Source organism: Cucumis melo, chromosome 7 (genome assembly GCF_025177605.1).
Source record: "Cucumis melo cultivar AY chromosome 7, USDA_Cmelo_AY_1.0, whole genome shotgun sequence".
Classification (NCBI taxonomy): domain Eukaryota; kingdom Viridiplantae; phylum Streptophyta; class Magnoliopsida; order Cucurbitales; family Cucurbitaceae; genus Cucumis; species Cucumis melo.
The window spans coordinates 14,395,468-14,420,396 of record NC_066863.1 but is presented as its reverse complement, the minus strand read 5'-3'; the positions used below and the strand labels follow the sequence as shown (position 1 = coordinate 14,420,396).

The 24,929-nt window shown below is 34.5% G+C and overlaps 2 protein-coding genes and 1 long non-coding RNA gene across 5 annotated transcripts; 2 read left to right on the top strand and 1 right to left on the bottom strand.

The window, feature by feature from the left end:
- The first annotated feature begins 3,607 nt into the window (after window positions 1-3,607).
- On the top strand, window positions 3,608-7,553 carry LOC103495736 (uncharacterized). 3 transcript variants are annotated; one of them, XR_538911.3, is made up of 3 exons: window positions 3,608-4,584; window positions 5,476-5,535; window positions 7,195-7,553. It is a non-coding gene; the product is annotated as an uncharacterized LOC103495736 (long non-coding RNA). The 3 variants fall into 3 exon arrangements; XR_007822459.1 differs by lacking the exon at window positions 7,195-7,553 and adding an exon at window positions 5,761-5,975; XR_538910.2 differs by lacking the exon at window positions 7,195-7,553 and adding an exon at window positions 5,669-5,975.
- A 4,546-nt stretch (window positions 7,554-12,099) lies between these two features.
- LOC127150380 (regulatory-associated protein of TOR 1-like) lies at window positions 12,100-14,815 on the bottom strand. Its single transcript, XM_051088084.1, has 7 exons — window positions 14,537-14,815; window positions 14,249-14,435; window positions 13,320-13,682; window positions 13,105-13,250; window positions 12,867-12,968; window positions 12,591-12,675; window positions 12,100-12,502 (listed from the first exon to the last, which is right to left on the bottom strand). The coding sequence occupies exons 1-6, from the start codon at window positions 14,798-14,800 to the stop codon at window positions 12,601-12,603; spliced, it is 1,137 nt and encodes a 378-aa protein (XP_050944041.1). The 5' UTR covers window positions 14,801-14,815; the 3' UTR covers window positions 12,100-12,502; window positions 12,591-12,600.
- Window positions 14,816-18,718: 3,903 nt separating this feature from the next.
- LOC103495735 (ATP-dependent 6-phosphofructokinase 5, chloroplastic) lies at window positions 18,719-24,046 on the top strand. Its single transcript, XM_008457380.3, has 13 exons — window positions 18,719-19,227; window positions 19,328-19,418; window positions 19,829-19,902; window positions 20,315-20,426; window positions 20,665-20,760; window positions 20,899-21,000; window positions 21,097-21,171; window positions 21,743-21,883; window positions 22,056-22,172; window positions 22,250-22,354; window positions 22,493-22,573; window positions 22,843-22,971; window positions 23,577-24,046. Exons 1-13 carry the CDS (start codon window positions 18,917-18,919, stop codon window positions 23,742-23,744), a joined length of 1,602 nt encoding a protein of 533 aa, XP_008455602.1. The 5' UTR covers window positions 18,719-18,916; the 3' UTR covers window positions 23,745-24,046.
- The last annotated feature ends 883 nt before the right edge of the window (window positions 24,047-24,929 follow it).

Sequence of the window (24,929 nt, the reverse complement as noted above, 5' to 3'; positions counted from 1 at the left end):
CCGACGTTCATTACGTCGGGAAAAAAAACGTCGGAAAATAGGCTTTCCCGACGCCGTGAGATGCGTCGGCATAAACGGCGTCGGGAATAAGGTTTTCCCGACGCCGGCTTTCCCGACGCATCCCACGGCGTCGGGAAAGCCTTTCCCGACGCCGTACCAATTCGGCGTCGGGAAAGCCTCTCGCGACGCATTCCCCCCGACGTTCTTCCCGACGTCGTTTTGTACGTCGGGATATCCTTTCCCGACGTTCTTTGCATTTTCGCCGACGTATTTGTGCGTCGGGAGTACCCACGTCTCTTGTAGTGTTGGTTCTTCGCTTGCAACTAGTATACTACATTTTTCAATTAATAAAAAAATTTAATTTTTCCTTACTTAGTTGATTTTTTTTTTAGTTTTTCAAACTTGTGCTAATCTATGAAGTATCATGCTATTTAAGTTTCATTATCATCTAATTTTAACATTTATGAATATTGATAGACTAAATTAAAAACTATACGAGGATAAAATACAAAACTATGACTTCTCAATTTAAGCCATTAAAGATTTTCTTATGTGTTGTATGTCAATGATGATGTTTTCTTGTTCTATGGTTCCCAGGAAAAAACAAGGATTATTTGGATCAATGTATTGTCTACTCGAACATTTTCAAGGAATGAAGCAATAGGCAAATCTCTAGGTTCTTTCAGTATAGAATTTATGGACTCTGCTATATTTGTTGTCATCATGTTATATCGTCTTCCTGGGAAGTGAACACGAGACCACCGTGCTATTCCAACATCATTTAAATATTTTCCTGAACCATTAGGAAATGCAAGAAGATGTCTCAACGCTTCTACAAACGTTGATTCACGATATGTTCTCGATGCATTATAAAACAAAGTAGCAACCGTGTCATTCTTATATTTATCATGCAAATTTTGACTCAAATGTTGGACACAGAGGCCGTGGAATGCAGAGGGGAAAACTGATGAAATACCCTTGGAGAAGCATGTTTTCCGATATGTCACAAAGCCTAGATTAGGCACCTCCCCTATTGCACCTTTCAATTTTTCTAAGAACCACTGTATTGAGTCATCTGTTTCTCTATCAACTACTCCAAAGGCTAGAGGATAGATCTGATTGTTACCATCTAAGCAAACGGTCACTATCAACTGACCTCGATATTTGTTCTTAAGAAATGTTCCGTCCATGACTATGACCGGTCTAATACAATTTAAGAATCCTCTAACACATGCACCAACAACCATAAAAAGATATTTAAAGAAACGATCATCTTCGAGTTCCATGTGAAATATTGTACCTGGGTTTGTAAATTTGAGTGCTTCACCATATCTACTCAAAAGATTATATGACTATTCATGAGACCCCCGCACTCGTTCATACGCATTTTCTCTGGCACGCCATGCTTTCTCATAACTCATATTTATGCCATAGTCTTGCCTCATGTCTTCTATGATATCACGTGGTTTGTATATGCGACCAAGTCCCTTGAATTTGGACTTTATTAATTCTCCAACAACCCAAGATTTTGCTTGCCTATGGTCACGATTCAAAAACTCAAGAGAACATGAATGAACTTTCACATACTTTTTAATCTTGAATATATTTGAATCCTTCAGTCTAACCGCTCGCAATCTCCAACCACACTTCTTGTCGATGCATCTAACGAAAAGAACATCTTTTGTAGACTTTTTTACTACAAACTGAAAATTTTTTTCATTGCCAACACACTTAATCTCATTGACAAATCTCTCTTGCAAAAAAAGATTTGTCCTACATCCAACTCTTCACTTGTAGAGCTTTCTTCGGACCACCCACTTCCTTTTGTCTTCAACTTCCGACTAGACGACCTGTAGTCAACTTTACCTTTTCCTTTGCAATCTTTTGTAGGAGCATCTCTTTGTTCTGGGATGTCAAACAATTCATTGTACATCTCAACTGACTCCCATGTAAAAGTATCATCTGTTGAATGATATGACTCATATGATTCCCATATGGCCGAATTGGTCCCTATCATGTTATCACATAAGTCAACCTGAACTTCACCAATATCAACTTCATTCTCATCTAATGTATCCATTCCAATTGGAGGATGAGGGTTTAAATTTTGAACTTGGTTGCTCCCAGATACTGAATTGTAATCTTTGTTTAACACTTTCATGCTTCGGTTGCTTGTAGGCTCAAATGATAGGTATAGGGGGACCTCCAATGGATTTTCACTAAGAATATAAAACTTCAAATCACGGTCATTGCTTAACTCAAATGGAGGAGCTTCCTTTTCCCCTTCGATCTCATATATACATCTTATATTTATGTCGAACTTTGTAGGGTCAACTTCTGCAAGGTCATATAATTCATACTGTAAATCTTTGTGCGTTATTTCTTTAGGGACAACAATGCCTTTTAACCCTCCTCCTTCATATTTTCTTCGTTCCTCATCCCATGCACCACCGTAACGAACTAAAATCCGAACATGTGCCATCCTTAAACTACCTTAAGTAGTTTTGTATCTTCAAAAATTGATTTGAACTTAAGAACCTACAAGATGCGTGCAAGATGTAAAGAAATAACAAAAATAACTGCAAGATGTGTGCGGGCTTAAGAGAGTTACTAAACATGCAAAGAATAGCTCTAAATGGATTAGGAGGTGTACCAAGTTGATTTTGAAATAAATAGTGAAAGTTTGGAACGTGCGAGATATGTGCGAGATGTGTGCGAGATACGTGCGAGATAAAGCATGAGGGCCTAAGAGAGTTACTAAGCATGCAAAGAATAGCTCTAAATGGATTAGGAGGTGTACCAATTTGATTTTGAAATAAATAGTGAAAGTTTGGAATGTGCGAGATACGTGCGAGATAAAGCATGAGGACCTAAGAGAGTTACTAAACATGCAAAGAATAGCTCTAAATGGATTAGGAGGTTTACCAAGTTGATTTTGAAATACATAGTGAAAGTTTGGAACGTGCAAGATACGTGCAAGATACGTGCGAGATAAAAAAAATACGTGGGAGATAAAAAAAACCTTCATTCCTTCTATTCCTATTGCTTACTCCTCCTCTATTTGATCCAACTAAATCCTCATCCTCTAGTTCAATTCATTTTTCACTACCCATTGAACTTTCTAAGAACCTAAAACCAAACTTTGACTAAACTAATTTACGGCAAATAAGTCCAATTCCAAAAACCAGACAATTACGGATGAAAATAGCACCAAATACCCCAACCAAACATTTACTTACAGCAGATAAATTGAAAATCGGTTAGACATGAAACTCACCCAAATAAGAGAAAACGCTCGAAGTTGATTGAATGGTTCAAAGAGGAGAGACGAAATGCACTGGACAACGACCGACGAAGGGCAAGCGACGATGGGCAAGCGACGAAAGCCAAGCAACGATGGGCGGAGTAGGTTCAGGTGTTCTACGCGAAATAAAAGAGAAGGGAAAGAGAATTATACGCGAAAGAGAAGGAATTGATCGTGGAGAGAAGGGAAAGCAAACGTGGAAGAGGGAAAGGAAAAGAAAGCATTTTTGTCCATTCACACCCAAATTGTCCTAAAAGTCTTTCTTTTGAAAAATTGTTTCAAAATTCATTTAAACCTCTTTTTTTAACCTATCTTTGGCAATCCCTTCCCCAAAAGATTTCGAACTCGTATTCTCCCAACCGCGCACCCTAGCTCCCACCGCCGCACGTCGTCAGCTCCAGCTCTCCCTCCACCACCGTAAGTTCGTGACCCCACCCCTACCGACGTGACTCCGCCCAAATTGACGTCCGCTCTTCCATTTCACGCTAAAAGTAAGATGAAGGGTCCATCAATATCTGCTCGTCTTGACGATTCTAAGAACTCAACTAATCAGCAACTCCATCTCTCGATCCTCCAGTTCGCACTCGATATCTCTCTCTTTCTCTCGAATGGGTACTTTCTGTAGGAATTTGTGAATTTGAGAATTTGGGAACAAGTGATTTTTTGTGCAACATTTCGTTGTAATGTGGGGTTTAGGCTTCAGGGATTCCTAGGTTATTGGTGGTTGCAGGTTCCTTGTTATCTTGATGAAGCATCGGGGTGGGGATTCGAAATTTCTGAGCTGAAGAAGCAATTGGAGTCTGCCTAGTCTAAGGGTATTTCAGTTAGGGCGTTGGTAGGTATAAATCACGGCAATCCTACTGGGCATATTTTCGTACTTCTTTTTTTCTGGCATTAGGATACTATCGCGAGTGTGGAAAACGGGGAGGTTACATGGAGATTACTCGATTTAGTGCTGATATGAGGAAACAGATATACAAAGTGGCATATGTTAATCATTGTTCTAATATTACCTGCCAGATTCTTGCTAACCTTGTAATGAATCCACCAAAGATATTTTCTGATATCTGAGCACAACTAAATAAAAAATCATTTGGATTGTTATATGGCAAAACTGTCTGCTAGAAAGGGCTTTAAGTGTAGTGCTTAGGTTTGTATTAATTTCTTTTTCCTTGTTTGTTGAAGACTGATGATGATTTGTGCAAGATGGGGATCTCATTCATAAATCGTATTGTGCAAAGAGAGATGGAATCCTCTCATCTTTGGCAAGGCGTGCAAAGGTCTGTTGAATGAGAATATTCTCCTTTTGTTTTTATTTTGTTTTTTTTTTTTGAATAAATCTGCTCGGTGGAGAAGAAAAAGAAAGAAGAGCTTTTTTTTATGTAGACCTTTCAAATTTTTGTTTTCTTGTTTCTTTAAACATGGGGGGTTGGGTATGGGAAACCTAAGACTGCATAATGAGGTGTTGGCAATTGATTTTGGTGATTCTGCGTAGAGCCTAATGATCCAGGATTATCGTGAGTATGTATAGCTCGCACACTTGGGTGTGGGGTAAAGATTGGCTATTAGTGGGATTGAGATTGTTGGTGTTACTTTAGTGACTTACTGTTGGCTTAGTTAGTTTAATTATGCAGTAGTGGTTTAAGAACTGGATTTGTTGTAACTAACAAAGATTTGGTTGAGATCAACAATGAAAAAGAACTTTAAGCTTCTTTTCTCCTTTTTTATGACAACTTTTTTAGGGACATTACTGTTCTGATCTTAGGAGCAGAGTCCTCCTCAGGCATGTCATACTTGACAAACAGAACTTCGTACATCCGGAGACCACCTTAAAGAAATTATATTTCTTGAAAGGAATATCTTAGATTTTCTCAAGTCAATCAAGGGAGGTTGAGAGAAGTATTCTATTTACATTAAGAAACTAAAGTAGATACTTTGAAATAGATCCACACAAAAAAATGCCTTTCACCTCAGAGAGAAGAGAATACATGGCTTTTCATTTTTTCTCTGTTTTTTTTTTTTTTTGACAGTAAAATATTCCTTTAAGTAACTCTATTTCTAATTTTCTTGGAATTTTTTCTGTGGCTGATGCTATGTTTACCTCAGACTTTTTCATATTTACTTTGATAGTTCATGAGCTTCTTGTTCTTCATGATTTTCATATTTGATAGGAGCCTACTGTCAGACCCCCAAGTCGATTGTCCCCCTTGACACCTGCCAATATTGACAAGGTACTCGTTCTTTTCTATACTAGAAAATTGTTGTGATCTTAATATCTTGTTGACTTGAGCTTCAATTCTAGATTGCTGGCTCTAACATTTTGGTTTGTGATTATCTGATTTGCAATTTATTTGGAAATTCCAGTGGTTACTCAATGATTCTATGAAGGATAAATTTCGTTATGGTTGTTTGAAATTTGACATTCAATTGACTGAAGTGCAACATCATGCATGTAGATAAAGAAAAGAGTCAACTTTGATGGTAGCTCTTGGTTAATTGAGGGTTCATGCGAGAGTTTCTACAGTCTGGTTAAGCACATTTCCCTCCCCGTAGTTGAAATACAATTTGATCTGATCTCTGTATTTTAAATTTTGTGCAATTTTAATATATTTTATTTTAAATGTATCAAATTTTAGAGTATGTATTTTTAATAATTTTTAAACTTGCTCTCTATCACGGTTAATTCGTTGTTTTCTCAAAAAAAAAAAAAAAAAAAAAAAAAAAAAAAAAAAAAAAAAAAAAAACGAAAGAAAAAAAAAAGGAAAGAAAAGAAAAGAAAATTATGCATTAGGATTTTGTGCAATTTGCTGCTTTTTTTTTTTTTTTCATATTGGAACATGTTCTATTTTTGACACACGTCATACAATATATTTTCTAGGTTGATATATACTATGAGCACCTTGTCGATTGAGCTATTCATATTGATTTGTTTCACCGTCTGAATAAAAAAGTTCTTTTGTTTTTTTTTTGTTTGGTAATCTTTATTAATAATAATACTAAGAATAGGTGATGCTTGTAGAGTTCATTTTTTAATTTATTGTGAATTTGTATAAAAATGAGATTATGGAACTTAGATCCGGCCAAAATTGCACACAGAATTAATTACCTACATTTCTCCATATTTTAATTAGTATGAATTCTAGAGCTCATTGATAAAGTCAAGGTTTATTGATATTAACATAAGATATGGGAAAGGAAGTAAACTCGAAAGAAACACACTTTGCTTAAAGATGAAAGAAAAAACAATTACATTAAAAAGTTAAACCGATAGAGTATGAGATCAAACTTAATATTATTTGAACACACTTTTAACAAAGAAAAAAATCTTCATGACATAATAAGGACAAAAGTTCAACAATAATAAATAACGACATAAACCAAATTATGAGGAAAAAATCTAAAATTGAAACCCCTAAATTAAATGTGAGTAGTTATCCATGAAATGTAGATATAACAAATATTATGGTTTTAACATACATTCGAAGGATAGTCAGAATAATAAGAAAAGTTGCCGCAAAGAATGAGATAATAGCCCATAGCGTATTAAAGTAGTTGTGTTTTAGTGAAGCTTTTAACTTGTTCCAGTGAAGCTTTAGCTTGTTCTATCTATCTCAATCATTGCTACCAAAATTGTTGATTATTACTCCAGCTTTTGCAAGTAAATGCGTGTTATCCTCCGTGTTTATCAAACCATCCAAAAATAACACATAGTCTATTGTGTACATCTCATTTCTTACATGGTACTGATCAAATGCTATCAAGTTTCATATCATAACCTCTAAAGTATTGTCAATATCTATACATGAGATTTCCATAGCCCCATTTTTGAAGCTTATGTTCATCCAACATGATTCTTCGTTTTCTTTTTTCTGCTTTGATGGTGACACCAGCTTCGAATAGCTCAACTATGGTTGGAGCAATCAACCTCAAATACTCGTTGTCTTCCTCATGAGTCGTTGCCTTCTTATATGAAACACAACACGAACTGTTCAACAATGAGATACCAACAAAATCATCATTCTTCTTTTGCCAACGAGTTGGAAAGTTGAGGCAAAAGAATCTTAACAAATTGTTGTTCTAATGATGACTATTTTTTGTCTCATTTTTCTTATTCTGCATCTAGGGGCAAGGGAAAGAAAGAAGTAAAGACTTAAGAAATTAAACGTGTGCTTTGGTTATTTATGATACAAATTGTCATTGATCTTATATTTATGAACAGACCCAAACCACTTAAGAATCATGCTTGTAATATCTATCAAAGGATATAGCTACTTTTGTTATCTCTAGTGGGGGAGAACTTAGGGATATCATGTTTTGGTATTAAGTCAAAAAGAGTTTGAAGAAGAAAAGAAGGAACTTGATTTTCCAACTTTATCAAGTCAACAAGTATATGAAAGAATATCCCTCGATAAAATGAAGTCTACTTTGTTTTGAACTTGAAGAAATTTATGATCTACCCCAAAGATTGTGCACCAAACTGATAAATTTGTAGTATAAAAAACTCAAGAATGAAACAAGCATTTCATCATTAACACAAACTCCTCCTCCATCTTTGGTTCTGCATAGCAATCCCAAGCTTCTTTTATCCAACCATGAAATTTTTCCACAAGGACCCTCGTAGGCCTTCTTTCTCATGATTGAATCATGTTACCATGTGTGGGACGTAGAAAATTAGCAAAACATTGAAGCTTATAATGTTCATTAGCTATCAAATCATTTTGGAATGGTGAAAAGGACCAATGGAAATGAATGGGTGTAAGGTTGTATTATTCATCTTCCAAAGCTCTTTTGAAACTTGATATATAGTGTTGCATTTCGAATATATAGTGTTCCATTTCGGATTAGCCCGAAGTAATCGTTCCAACATCTTCTCAATGTATATCGCAACATTATCACAAACCCTTTTCTACATATGTGTGTTATCAATTCCAATAAATGAAAAATAGTGAGAAACGACATACGTGTTGATCACAAACTCGAGGCAATGTCTGTGATAATATTGCGATATCCATTGAGATGATATTGGAAGGATTATCTTAGGCTAATTCAAAATGCAACACTATATATTAAGTTTCAAAAGAGCTATGCAATGAAGTTGAATTAAATTAAATAATTACGATGTTATTTAATTAAATCGTAAAGTAGAAAGTTTGTTGGAGATTTGCTAATTATATGTATATGTGGAAATAGATATATATAATTATTATGTTAAAGGAAAAGATAATTATATTTGTTGGAATATAGTTATCTAAAGAGAAGATAATATGTATTTTGGAGAAAAGATATTTATCAAGGGAGAAAAAGTAAAATAATTATATTTTGAGAAAATATAATTATTTGTAAAATGATAATTATTTTGGAGAAAGATAAATAATAATCTAATTATTATGAAAGATAATTAATTATTTTAGAGAAAGATAAATATTGATTTTAGAGAGAAGTTATTATGATTGGTTAAATAAGGAAAGAGAAGAAATTAGATTTATTTAAAAGGAAAATTGATAATTATATATTGAAATATAATTATTGGGAAAAAGAATGTAACATTGCAAAATTTTTATGGAATTTTTATTAATTATGTTAAATTATTTGAGTGTTATATTAAAGATTGAAACGAAAATTTAATGGTTGGATTAAGATAATTTATATTGGAATTTTATGAGTGATTTATCGAAAAAGATTTGATTGATTAAAAGAATTAATAATTTAAGTTAAATTGAGATTTTGGAGGGAAAAGTTGGTTTTGGTGAAATTGGATTTAATTGAGTATATATATATGAATATATACATTTAATTAATAATTAGGATTCTTGTGGAATACAATATTAATTATTTGGTTTTGTCTAAATAATTAATATGGAAAAGTGAAATTAATTATATAATGAAATATAATTGGAAAGAAGATAACCTATGAAGAGAGATAGTTGATTTGTTTGGACGAGAAAAAATATATTTATTTAGAAGAGGAAATAATGGTTTAAATAAATATATATGTTTATTATAGATTTTGGTGAGAGAAATAAATAATAAAGAAGTATTATTACTATTAATATTAATGGTTATAAATGCCTAAGATTTTGTGTATTTAAAGAATTTATTGAAGAAAGATAATAGGAATAAAGATATATGTATATTTTTTGTATTATATATATGAAAACTTTCCTAAATATAACAAACTACTCAAATATTTACGGCTCGTGTAACAAAGCTCATAAATTTAACCATTTTTTAAATATTCTAGATTTGTCCTTTCTCCTTTTCTTTTATCATCTTCTTCTTCCTTTGTACTTTTCATGCGATTTTTTCCTATTTTTTTTTAGATTTGGGTAATCAAATGTATTTCTTTTTATTCATGTTTCTTTTTTTTTTTTTTTTTGTTTTCATTTCTACATGCATTGTATCGTCTTTCTTCTTTTCTTTTTTAAACAGATGGTGTATAAAGAATCTTGAAAAAAGAGTAACAAAAACTAAAAAATTGTGTATAAAGAATATTGAAAGAAAAATCGTCTTTCTTCTTTTCTTTTTTAGGAAAATGGTGTATAAAAGAACTTGAAAATTTTGGTTAGACATTTAAATTAGAGTAACCAAAATTTGATCGTGTATAAAAAATATTGAAAAAAATCGTTTATACCAAATTTTGAAAAAAAAATCGTTTAGATTTGGCCCCAAATCTAAATGATATTGCAACCAAATCTAAATGATCGTATACCAAATTTTGAAATTACTTATATCAAGTAATTGAAACATATGAAACATATGCAAGCATGAATCCAAAGTTCATGAATTTAAATATGTTTACTATTTGACTTGATCGATTGGGTCATCCTGGGTCAATAATGATGAGAAGAATTATTGAAAGTTCTCATGGACATCTACTAAAGAACCATAAGATTCTTCAATATAAAGAATTATCATGTATTGTTTGCTCTTAAGGAAAATTAATTATTAGGCCATCACCAACCAAAGTGGGAGTTAATTCACCTACATTTTTAGAACGAATTCATGGTAACATATGTGAACCCATCAATCCACCAAGTAGACCATTAAGATACTTCATCATTATAATTGACGCATCAAGTAGATGGTCACATGTGTGTTTATTATTAAGTCGAAACCTTGCATTTGCAAGATTACTTGCTCAAATAATCAAATTAAGAGCATAGTTTCCTGATTATACAATAAAAGAACATTCGACTTGATCATGCTGGTGAATTTACATAATAAGCATTTAATAATTATTGCATGTCAATTAGGATAAATATTGAACATCCTGTAGTTCATGTTCGTACACAAAATGGTTTGGCAAAATCATTTATCAAGCGTTTACAATTGGTTGTCAGACCATTACTTATGAGCGCAAAACTTCCATTATCTATATGAGGTCATGCTATTTTGTATGCAGAGTCATTTATACGCATAAGACCGACATCTTATTATAAGTATTCCCTAGTACAATTAGCTTAAGGCCAGGAGCCAAATATTTCTCATTTGCGAATTTTTGGTTGTGCAGTATATGTTCCAATTTCTCCACCACAACGTACTAAAATGGCACCTCAAAAAAGGTTAGGAATATATGTCGAATTTGAATCCCCATCAATTATTAGATATCTTGAACTCCTGACGAGAGATATATTTATTACACGATTTGTTGATTGCAATTTTAATGAGACAATTTTTTCAACATTAGGGGGGGGGGGGGAATTAAGAAGTTGGAAAATGAAATTGTCTGGAATGTATCGTTATTGTCTCATTTAGATCCTTGTACAAAGCAATGTGAACTAGAAGTTCAAAAGATAATTCATTTACAAAGTGTAGCAAACCAAATGCCAAATGCAATTACAGATACTAAGAAAGTGACCAAGTCATATATTCCAACTGCAAATGCTCCATTTAGAATTGAAATCCTAATTGAGCAAGTTGATACAATTAATAAATCAGCATTGTGCCAAAAGCGTGGTAGACTAATAAGTTCAAAGGATAAAAATCCTCGAAAAAGAAAAGTGATCGATAGTCGAAATGACTTAATTGACAATAGAAACATTCAAGAAAAAGTCACAGACACGACTAATGGTAAAAATGTTGAAGAGATTCAAGTATATGAAGATAATAATGAGATCTCGATAAATTATACCATGACAGGAAAAAGATGAAATAGAACTAATGTAGTCGTGGATAACATTTTTGCGTATAATGTTGCACATAATATCTTTCACGAAAATGAGGGTTATGAACCTAAATCTGTTAACGAATGTCATAATAGGAAGGATTGGCCTAAGTGGAAAGAAGCCATCCAAGCATAATTAAACTCACTCACGAAACGTGAAGTTTTTGGACCTGTAGTTCATACACCTAAAGGTGTAAAACCTGTGGGATTCACTACAAGAATTTTGGCCTTTAATGTCGGTTTAAAACCGACATTAAAGGCCTTTAATGTCACTTGGCAACCGACATCTTTGCGAGCGTTATTAAAGGCCTTTAATGTCGGTTGGGCTTTAATGTCGGTTTAAAAACGACATTAAAGGCCTCTTTAATGTCGGTTTAAAAACGACATTAAAGGCCTTTAATGTCGGTTTTCAACCGACATCTTTGATAGTGTTATTGAAGCCCTTTAATGTCGGTTTGGCTTTAATGTCGGTTTAAAACCGACATTAAAGAGGCCAATAATGTCAGTTTAAAACCGACATCAAAGGCTTGTTTTTGTTCATTTTTAGAAATTTATATTTATTTAATTGTTGTATTATTGTCCATTTTTTATAAACCAACATTGAATCCAACAAGTGAAATTAACTACAAACTTGAAACTACAAGTCACATTACGTAGGAAACCATATTATTCAAGTCTGATTCCACCAACAATGAAAATGCTATTAGCACTTGCACATAAATCCCATTCATATCTTAAAGCAACAATAAATCCCATTCATATCTTAAAGCACATAAATCCCATATTATTCAAGTCTGATTCCACCAACAATGAAAACACGCTTGTTGATGGTATCTAATTGTGCCTAGTTGATCGCCATCTAGGCTGAAGACCTTAATTAACTGTTTGGCTGAACCGCTAGCTAAGATAGGAGCATGTCTATGAACGGCTAATGCTGTAAGTGAACCTCTGTGAGCATCGATGGTTAGATACCGATCCCTCTGATTTCTGATATCCAGAAATTGAATATCACCAGCCTGAGAGGCACTGACAATCTGAAGAAGAAAACGATAAGCAGAATTAACAAATACATTTTAATAGGATACTGAAAATACATTGATCACAGCCAAGAAGTTTTATCACCTTCGACGAATCAAGTCCGGGTTGAAAGCCAATCCCCACAACCTTTTCTACTTTTTGCACATGTGGGCGCATTGTGCAGACAAGCCTACAAGTTCAGAGAAGGGTGATGAACCATATTTTTGCACATGTGAGCTACACTCAAGTTGGCCCAGTTATTCACAAAGCAATGCATAAGAAAAAGGATGATGAACCATATTTTTAAATTTTAAGCAGCTCCAGCTGACCCAAAATAGGAGAAACCTGCCACTTCCTAAATTATTGTGAAGAGGTACTCACCAATGCTGAGATGCTGCAATCTGATGATGAAGGAATAGATTTAACGAGCTGCTCCTTGTCTAGGTCCCATAGCATAATAGACGATATCTCACCAGAAGCATACTGCATATCACATGACAAAAAAAACTTCAGTAATATACCAGCAAGAAACTATAAATGTTTTCTTTCCTTTTCTTCTCTCTTCTGTGTTTTTGTTTTTGAGGAAAAGGAGGAGATAGCATCTAAACTAAATACATACCAGATATCCAGACTGTTGTTGCCAGTCCACAACAGCATTTATACTACGAACACCAGGTTTGTGCCCCTGGATTGCCGAGAAAGCAGTTACAAGCTTCTGCTTTCCTTTTAGAGTGTAATCCTTCCAAATACGGATATTTCCATCGCCTGAAAAATACAGGAAAATTTGAAGTCAGGTACACTATTAGTGTTACAAACATCACCACCATGAAAATTAATCGGTCCCATTGCTCACTGCATCTTCATGTAAAACTCCTGAATCTGAATGCTGAGATGAATCATCTGAAAGTGGAGATCCATGCATCATTCCCGTGTTGGCAAGAGGACTACTGGTGGAAACCCTTCCATCTCTAACTAAAGTTGAGTTTTCATTTCCAAATCTCAACAACGGACCGATTTGGGAGGATACAATGCTTCCATGAGGCATGTGCTGATTTGAATTGGTATAGGCAGTGCCTGAACTTCTTATATGAGCCAAAGAGGGTAGAGAACTTAATAAAGAATTACAGTGAGGCTTCCAATATGCTGCAGCAATGGACTTAAGGTGCTTGTTGTGGCCAAAGGCAAAGCGAGCAAGAGCTGTAAGAACATAAAACATTTAAATCAGCATTGATCAAAACACAGACATCCAGCGCACCTAACTGAAAAACTAGCAATTATCCCTATAAATGAAGGAATAAAACTAATGACAAACAGCCTTGATTTCAAAATTTGGAGGCAGCACTTTGTGTACGATAGATAGTACAGTAAACATGCTCAATGAAAGTTCAGACCAGAAACCCATAGGTTAAATCCCACTGAATACATACTGGAAAGATAAAACCATCAAAATCAGATTGTATTAAAATCTATAGTACCACAAATTAACCCTCCAATCATATCTTACTCGCACTAAAAAACAAAACAAAAACAAACACCAATCACTCAACAAGTCCAAACTTCAAAAGGTGTATACAACAATGAATAGTGGCAGATTCTTTCAATTAGTTCAACCCACTTTTCTTTATTCCAATAAACAAGATTTTTTCAAGATACATTTACAAATCAGAGGGAAAGAAAACTGGCCAATACTAGTAATAAAGTTATAACTAACCACGCGAAGACAGCAAGTATAAGCAGAAAACAAGGGGAATAGAGAATCATACCAACAGCAACCTCAGCCCTAACAAGTGGACTTCCATCCGAAACAACACTTAAGAGACTTCCAACAATACTGGTTTCAGCCCTAATTTTTTCATCATCATCACAATCATCATCGACAACACCATCTCTAGACGAGTCACTCCCTACATCAAGTAGAGTACCCAGTGCAAAAATTGCTGACGCCCTAACCTGAAACAGAAATCTACGTTTGAGACATACACTTGAGGCTTAAGTGTAGACAGACTTGCACATCCATGTAAAATATAGAATGAAGGAAGTAAATTATGAACCTCTGGTTGAGGCTCAGCCAATAAAGAACTAAACACAGCAGGGGCATCAGCCTGCAATCCTATGATTTGAGCATCTATGTAGTCTTCCCACAGTTTTCCAAGACAAAGACAAAGCCATTGAAGAAATAGCGGCTCAGTTTGTCCATCATTTGGTGTTGAACTCTGGAGATGCTTTAAACAGACGTGGATTAAATTAGCTTCGATGCATGCTTCCTGGCCTCGCCTGTGCCCATCAACAATTACCGCTAAAACAAATGCAGTCATTGCCCGCTGTTCTGGGAAAGCTTCCAGGCTATCAAGAAAGCGGATGAAATATGTATGCCCACCATCCTTTACTAAATCAACCTGGCAAGACTGTCATTCCAGAAGAATCATGGTCACCACACAAAGGTTTGTAAATCATTTGCCCACAAGAATGGTGAAGAAAAATAAAATGCATCTAGAGAGAGTTCATGTGGTTGGCGACATGAAAGAACTTTCTGAATGAAATAACAGCTAAAAAAGTCCCCAATAGACCAAGTTCTCAATATGAAACAGGGATGTCGGAGAAAAAAAAAATCTTCCACATTCTTCAGAGAAAGATCAACACTAAGAGTACTAAGGAACAGAAAATCGACGACCTGAAGAACAATTACTTATATTATAATTATCGTCTATGCCCTCTAAAATTACTTGATTTTCAAAAGAATCAGACACTACATTGTTGTTTCAAAAGTGCTCCTGTTGACTGGTTTTCGAAACCACTATGAATATTCCGTAAGTAACTTTGATCATAAATGTTTTGGAACTCCTACCATTAATCCTTCAATTTAAGGTTTTAACTGTTTAGGAGTTTTGTCTATAAATATGATTATGATGGACAATGGAAACTTCGGGTAGTGTTCAACTTTAAACATAAACCAAGACACGTAAGATTGATCACAGTAAGAACAAGAAAAAATATACAGATCGAATAATTAAATATTAGTAATTCTATCCAGAAACATAAGCATTAGATATGAGAACCAATAAAATAAAAAAGAAAATAGAGACCATTCACAGGAAACAAAACTCTCTTCATGACACATTCAAAGGAAAGAGTCGAAAAACTACATACAAAATCACAGATGGAAGCTACGATTAGAGTACCCTCCAAAAAAAAACAACCGCAATTGCAAATATGCTTGCAGTATGGCACCCAAAAACGAAAATAAGCTCAAAACTCCTTGACCAAGGAGCTCCAAGACAAATCAATAAAACTAACTTGGAAAACAAAGCAAGTTCTCCCATCAAAAACCAGTCATTGTTCAAAGCCACAGTTGCAAAAGAATAACCTAATTATATTATATACCTTATCTAAGGCCAGAATCTTTGTCCATATAAAAACCATAATTTGTCGCAGCTCCGGCGTTGTCGTCTGCAGAAGCTTTAGAACATACGGGAATATTCCAACGGACAAGGCCTAACAAATGAATTTATTCTATCAGCCACCAACAGCAAAATTCCCAATTCAAACTTACCATTCTTTTCGTCGACAACCCCAAAGCAAAAAACCCCAAAGCAACATCAGTGTTTGAAGAAAGTGAGGAGTGACGGCGGTGGTGGCGGGCACGAGCTGGGCACGAGGGACGATGGTGGTGGTGGTGCCAGCGACTCTTCGGAGAAGAAAGGGAAGATTGTTAGATGAGAATGAGGAGTGAAGAAGAAATTGGAAGGATGAAATCGTGTGGGTGATTGAGAAAGAGTAAAGTAAGAGAGAGAAAGTCATTTTTTATAAAATAAAAAATTAAAATTAAAATTAAAAAGGAGCTTTAATGTCGCTTTTCAAAACAAGGATGTTTAATGTCGGTTTTAAACCGACATTAAAGCTCCAGCTTTAATGTCGGCTTAAAACCGACATTAAACATCCGCATTTTCAAAAACGACATTAAAGCTCTTTTTTCATTTTTTCCAACCGACATTAAAGGCCAGATTTGTTCTAGTGATTTAAATGATATTTGTGCGTAAACTAAATGAAATTAATGAGGTCACTAGATATAAAACACGACTTATTGCATAAGAATTTTCTCAAAGACCAGACATTGATTGTGAGGAAACATATTTTGCTGTGGTGGATGCTATTACATTAAGATATTTAATTAGTCTGACTGTATGTGAAAATCTTGATATGCATCTTATGAATGTAGTTACAACATACTTGTATGGATATTTGGAAAATGAAATCTATATGAAAATCCCTAAAGGATTTAAGATACCTGAATCATATAATTCAAACTCTAGAGAATTATGTTCAATCAAATTACAAAGATCATTATATGGATTGGAACAATGAGGACGAATGTGGTACAATCGCTTAAGTGAATATTTATTGAAAAAAGGTTATCAAAATAATTCAATTTGTCCATGTGTTTTTATTAAGAAATCATAGTCATGATTTGCGATTATAGTTGTATATGTTGATGATTTAAATATAATTGAAACTCCTGAAGAGCTTTTAAAGACAACAGAATATCTAAAAAAAATTGAAATGAAAGATCTTGGCAAAACAAATTTTTGTCTTGGCTTGCGAATCGAACATTTAGCCGATGGAATTTTTATTAATGAATCGACATATACATAAAAGATTTTAAAAAAATTCTACATGGACAAAGCACACCCAGTGAACATTCCCATGGTGGTTCGATCACTATATGTAAAAAATGATATCTTTCGACCTCGAGAAGATAATGAAGAATTACTTGGTCCTAAAGTATCATATCTTAGTGCAATATGTGCACAAATGTATCTTGCTAATAACATGAGATCATATATAACATTTTCAGTAAATTTATTAGTAAGATATAGTTATTCTCCAACAAAAAGACATTGGAACGAAGTTAAGCATGTATTTCGTTATCTTCGAGGGACAATTGATATGAGTTTGTTTTATTCAAATAAATTAAACTTTGATCTAGTTTGTTATGCTGATGCTAGATATTTATCTGATCCATACAAAGCAAAATCTCAAACAGGTTGTCTGTTTACATGTGGAGGAACTACAATGTCTTGGCGGTTTGTAAAGCAAACGATTACGACCTCTTCATCGAATCATGTAGAAATTCTTGCAATTCATGAAGCTAGAAGAGAATGTGTATGGTTGAGATCAATGACTCATCATATTCGAGAAACATGTAGTTTGTAGCTGAGATCAATGACTCATCATATTCGAGAAACATGTAGTTTGTCTTTCAGTAAAAATTTACCAACAATATTATTTGAAAATAATACCACATGTATAACACAAATCAAATGAGGGTATATAAGAGGAGATAGAACAAAACATACCTCACCAAAATTCTTCTATACATATGACCTTGAAGAAAATGGTGACATCAGCGTTCAACAAATTTCTTCAAAAAACAACTTGGCGAACTTATTCACAAATGCATTACCCATATCAACATTTAAAAAGCTGGTTCACAACATTGGAATGTGACGACTCAAAGAACTCAAGTGACATATTCATAAGGGGAGTAGAAATATTGCTCTTAAGGAATAGGAATACTACACTTTTTTTCCCTTGACTATGATTTTTCCCATTGGGTTTTCCTAGCAAGGTTTTTAATGAGGCAGTTATTAATGTATAAAAATGATGTACTATTTTTCCTTCACTAGGATTTTTTTCATCGGGTTTTTTCCTAATAAAGTTTTAACGAAGCATTTATTTTTATATAATATGAATATCTAAAGGAGAGTATTGTAAATATAATGATATATTATAAATGTAGATATCCATAACATACATGGGTTACAATTTTCATATAACTGTCATTCAATTTCATATTGTAACATTCATATAATTGAATTCTATAATGTAACATATATCATGATATGTCATATAAATAGAGGTGTGTGGTGCCTTTGTAATATACACTACAATTGAATTTAATTGTCCTCTATTTCCTTTCTTCTCTATTTTTTTTTTGCTGCGGTGTTGCATTGTTTGGTTTTTATTTTATAACGAAGCACATTTTATTGCACGTACCAGGAAGTTTGATGGGCATTTTATGTAATTAAACCAAAATACATGAGGGAAGCAATACAAAGAAAAATTAAAAAAGGCCGGGGCATGTTATGTCAATATTGTAATATAATATGAAAAATAAGGTGAATAATATAGAATGTGGTAACAAAGTCAAAGCGGAGGCGGAATCAGAGTCAGTATTGTTCAAAGTTTAGTTCTAGTTCGTATCGGACTTCGAGTTCGTCTCCTCCTTTTCATACTGACAAACCAATTCCGTATTAAATTACCAAACTCTCTTCTTCAACCTCGAATTTTCCTCACTTCTTCAATTTGACTTCTCTCTCAATTCCTCTAAACCGGGACCTTTTTCTTCCCTTCTTCTCCCCGATCGCCGTTTGATGGGTTCCATCTCGCACGCGATTCTTCCCAAACTCGCTTCCCATCACCAACTTCTTCACTCTTCCTCCAATGTACTTTCCGGTTTCAATGGCGATAAGTGTTTTAGTCTCAGTTCGAGGAAGCATTCTGGAAGAATCTTCGCCTCTCTTGATGTTAAGGATGGACGCAAGAACACCGCCATTGATTTTAATGATCCCGATTGGAAATTGAAGTACCAGGCGGATTTCGAAAAACGCTTCAATCTCCCCCACATTACCGATGTTTTTGTAGATGCTCTTCCTATTCCTTCTACTTTTTGCCTCAAGATGAGGTGTTGCTTTTTCCCCCCTTTCCCCTTTTTGTTTCTGGTTACTTGATTCACTGTGGATATTTACTATATGTATTTATGGGTTGGAAATTTTGAATTGCAGGACACCGGTTTCGGACGTCTTCGCTGGAGGGTATCCGTCGGATGAAGAGTGGCATGGATACATAAACAATAATGATCGCGTACTTCTCAAGGTATATTCGCTGTCACTGTTATGGTCAAAACCTTTTGGTAGTTGATTTGGTCAGTCATCATTTACTATAACAGCGTATTGATGGTTTTTCTTTAATTCGTTAAACCACTCCCCTTTTCTTTTCACTACTTTCAGCCCAATTCCTCCTGATTATTCTTCTGTTATGGATAATAATGATGCTTAAGCTGTTGAATGATCGTTTAAGATATTTTAAACACTCCTTGACATGTAGACTCGAATATTAGTTTGCCATATGAGATTCTTAACTTTGTTCTTTTGGCCTGTTTTTACTTTCTAATTTTGGTAACATGAAATTTATTGCCAAAAGTATGATGAGATGCAGCTATGTAATTCTTTTTGAGATTTTTAGTTAATTTACTCTCAAGTTTGGTTTTATTGTCCACTGCCCAGGTCATTAATTACTCATCGCCTACGTCCGCCGGTGCTGAGTGCATTGACCCCAATTGTACTTGGGTAGAACAATGGTAAAACCTCTTCAATTTATGGCTATTAGAAATTGTAGGGCATTACCTGCATTGGTAGAATTAAGCTGAAAGTTTTAATACTGACTTTTTCCAGAATTGTTGAAGTGATTTTCAATTTTCTAGAACCTTATAGGATAATAAATGCTTTAAGTTAAATACGATAGAAAACAGAGGGTGAACTGAAACTGTGGCTAAGAAATGGCATGACTTGGTGGTAAAAAAAAGGAAAGAAAGGAGGGAAAGAAAAGAAAAGAGTGGTTAGATACTATGGGCTGTTTAGCCTGTTACGGGGATTGAAGGGCTACTTTTTTGGAAACAAATTTGTCGCACATGTTATTTCTTCAAATTAACTCATGCATTTAGATCCTTAATTACGTGACATCCATACGTAAATTAACACGCTTACTTATAGGGTTCACCGTGCTGGGCCTCGAGAGAAAATATACTTCAAACCAGAAGAAGTGAAAGCAGCAATTGTGACTTGTGGAGGTCTCTGTCCTGGTCTAAATGATGTTATCAGACAGGTTGAGCTTTCTTTTTTTTCTTATCGTTTTTCCATTTTTCTGGTTTTAGTGATGTTATAAGGCAGGGTATTTTCATTTATATCACTGTTTTACTTTCATCTTTAATTGCATGATTTCCTGTTTTTGGTGAAATAATGAAATTAAGTAGATATCATTATATTTTATATGTTTTAGCTTGTCTTGGGAGAGGTTTTCAACATTTCTTCTTAGTTCTTAAAGAAAAAGTGTTCTTGTACAGATTGTAATCACACTTGAAATTTATGGTGTAAAGAAGATAGTTGGGATTCCCTTTGGATATCGTGGATTCTCTGACAAAGAACTGACCGAAATGCCTGTAAGTGGCTTTTCTGCTTGCATATAATATATTTTCTGTAGACCATGTCGTATAACAGTATTACTTCTCACATGTATGGTTGAAAACGTTTCTAAGCTGTAGCTGTTTAATTGACTTCGTCGTGGTGTTCATTCCTAGCTGTCCAGGAAGGTGGTTCAGAACATTCATCTTTCTGGTGGAAGTTTGTTAGGAGTTTCCCGGGGAGGTCCTGGCATTGACGAAATTGTTGACAGCTTGCAGGTCGCAGACAGATTCTATTAGTTGGATAAACATATACTTTTTTATTGGGAGTAAAACATTTCAAAATGAGTGAGGCATGTATTGTCTATGATGCAGGAAAGAGGAATTGATATGCTTTTTGTTTTGGGTGGAAATGGCACACATGCTGGGGCTAATGCAATACACAATGAGGTATGCCTTAGACTTTCTCTAACTTGACAATTTCATAACTAGTTGCTTCCGCCGTGCAGTGTGTGGATTTGTGAATAAACGAATGCTATTATTGTGCTGATTTATATTCATTTTTATAGTTTATTTCAAACTGTAAAATTTGATTATCCGTGTTTTTTTATTCTAGATTATGCTAAACAATACAACGATAAACTGAGTTTACCATCAAAGTTATAGTGTATTGTAATGATATACCACTATGCTTTGTCCACACTTTAAGTTCACCTCACAAGCATGTGGTATATTGGAATCTATCACTCTTCAAGGACATGAATCCAATAGGCATTATTTAGTTATTACTAAAACAATTCAACTCATGCTTGAATTTAATCTGAATCACTCTCAATCTTTCTTCGGCCTTCAGTCCACTTTTATAAAGTTTGGTTTTGCAATCAGCAAGAGTTTGATGTCTTCTATCATCATTACTCGGTCTTTGGTTATCATTAAAATCTCTGCTTGTGCTTCATATTAGAAAAAGAAAGAAAAACACCATTTCTGACAATTGAATATTCTTTGTTTTTTTTTTGTATAGTGTCGAAAAAGACGGTTAAAGGTGGCTGTGGTTGGTGTTCCAAAGACTATAGACAATGACATCTTATTGATGGATAAAACTTTTGGTTTTGATACTGCTGTTGAAGAAGCACAAAGAGCAATAAACTCCGCCTACATTGAGGTAACGTTCATTGCTTTCAATTGTTGTATCATTACTGGTGCATTCATGTGCATGTTGATCTGCCTTGAAATCTCTCTCCTTAGTAGTATCGTGCTACTTTCCTTCCTCGTTCTGGAAGTTGTCATATGACAACCAATGATATGTTAACAATTAAGTAAATAAATCGGTGTAGGCACATAGTGCTTATCATGGAGTTGGCATCGTAAAATTGATGGGTCGCAGCAGTGGATTTATAGCAATGCATGCTGCACTTGCTAGTGGGCAGATTGATGTATGCTTGGTTCCTGAGGTATGCATCGAAATATAAATTTGACATCTAGTTTCTATTTTCTTGATACCATACTGATATCACCATATGGTTCTTAGGTACCTTTCCAATTACATGGCCCCCATGGTGTTCTACGCCATATAAAATATCTGATAGATACAAAGGGGTCTGCTGTGGTCTGTGTGGCTGAGGGAGCAGGACAGGTAAGTTGGTATTCTTATTTTTATCTTTCATGGATCAAACTTCATGATCTGCTAAACGTGTATGGATTTTATAATATCTTTTTGACTATTTAGCATATATGATTGAGGTTAAATACTGGTGCTCTGCTTTAATTGCAGAATTTGCTGCAAAAGACAAATGCTACCGATGCTTCTGGGAATATTGTACTGAGTGATATTGGCGTATACATTCAACAAGAGGTTTTTAAGTTTACTTCCCTGTAGATTAATGTTCGTGCTAACTGCTATTTGAGAGAATATTAGATGCTCCTTTCACGTTCATATGGAATACTTGGGAGCAGTATGTCGTTTTGTTTCTTTAAATTTTATGTTTCAAAGCTGAACTATGTGGTTATTCAAAATGATGAGGAAAGCCAGAACTTTGTTTTGTTTGTTGTGCCTTGGGATTGATCTGGATTATTCCCTGCTGCTGTATCAACATATTGTACCATTTTCTCCCCTTCTTGCAGATGAAGAAATACTTCAAGGAGCTTAGTGTTCCAGTTGATGTGAAATATATTGATCCGACATATATGATACGTGCTTGTCGTGCAAATGCATCTGATGGGATTTTGTGTACTGTATTGGGGCAGAATGCAGTGAGTCCCTTTTCTCTCCCTCCAGTGTATGACTTTAATAACTGCTATGTTTTCTCATAAATTGTGGTTACAGCATTGAAATTTCCCTTCTTCTCGAAAGAGATGGGAAAAACCAAGAAAAGCAATGAAAATACGAGATTTATTCAGAAAGAACTTGAGAACGAATCCATGAAAGATAATGACATGCATTCTTATGTGCTCTAGCAACCTTGTGTTATACATTAGCAGTTTGGTTGTATAGTATAGTTTCTCAAGTCTTCCTAGTCTGGCGGTTGGCTGCCTGTTTTCGTTTTGGTTTATTTGATTAGAAATGAGATGAAACTTTCAAATGGATTTAGAAAGGTCGTGGAGGGTGTGGGCCATCTTGATGGCAGCCTCGTTCGCATTTTGAATCCTCAATTGTTATTAGATTACCACTTGTTTATGAGCTGGAATCTTGTAATTCCTTTTCTTGTGTTTACCATTTTTGGTCCATTTGACTGTCTGGTGGTCTCCTTTTGAACTTTCATTTTCATTTTTGTCTCTCCATATATCATCTATAGTTTATCTATATCCAGTTTCAGGAGTTTCTTCCACTAATTCTTCCTTGGACATATTGGTTACAGGTCCATGGCGCATTTGCAGGATACAGCGGTATCACAGTAGGAATCTGCAACACACATTACGTATATCTTCCCATTCCTGAAGTGATTTCGTATCCCAGATTGTTGGACCCAAATAGCCGAATGTGGCATCGATGTCTAACTTCCACAGGTCAACCTGATTTTATCTAATCATCCTCCTTTAATTTATGCAAGAGGAATGAGGGAGCAGGAAGGTAGCTTCAGTTTCTTTGTTTTTGTTAAGTTAGGGCAAGGGTTTAGTAGAATAAATAATGGCGAGAGGAAAATGTTAAGTGTATAGCATTAGTACTTGTGAAGATTCATTTATAATAAAGAGAACATGGAGGGGAAAGAAACCAAGTTCTTGTAGCTTTGTTGCATAATATTTATTCATTGTATCTCCGAAAGAGAAACATTGGTCATGTTATTATTCTTTCAGAAATGCAAATTACAAAGAGGACTCATTTGATATATTTATTTAATACAAAGATATTCACTGGCGTAGAGAATCTTATCTTTTATGTTTTGACACTACAAGAAACTGATCATTTTTCGATGGACAAAGTTGTCGGAAAATGTACTAAAACGTGCTAGGAAAGACATCCTCAACAAATATTGGATCATTGGGAATGTGGTGGGAAAAACCATGTAAGGAAAGAAACTCTTGACGTTGTGCCTATGACGTTAGGAATGAATCCCACACATGATGGCCAATTTTCATCGTTGGGAGTTAAGGTTCATCTCCCGATGGCTTACTTCATCGGGAGTACAAGAATTCTTGACGGAGTGGTTGGGAATAGTTTCTTCACTTTTTTTTTTTTTTACAATTATTATTGTTTTTTTGTTTTATTATCACTTTTGTCGTTTCATTTTTTTTTTAATCTAACATTCAAAAGACAAGTGTCAAATCACATCATATATATTAAATAACGAAATTGGAATACAAAGTCGATGTTGGAATCCAAAATTTTACATAATTGTCTACAAAGTGCTTTTAAATTAATTAATACATAAAAAAAGATTGTCATTTCCAAAACCTATACAGATGTCATCTTCAAACAACTCTTTGCCTACAATCACATCAAGTAAGACTTGTAACAAAATTTAGAAAATCCAAAATTCTAAGTAGAAAGTTCCATAGGACAAAATTAACTTTCCAAAATAAATTAAAGTTTAAGTAAAACCAACAAAATAAATTAAAGTCAAGCGAACAATAAAAAAAACTAACCCATACCAACTCACCTCTCAACCCAACCCTACCAATCAAGAAAAGCTCACTCATATACAACTAATCCCTCAACCTCACTCATCAACCCAACTCAATTTTCAAAAGCTCACACATACAACAAACCCCTC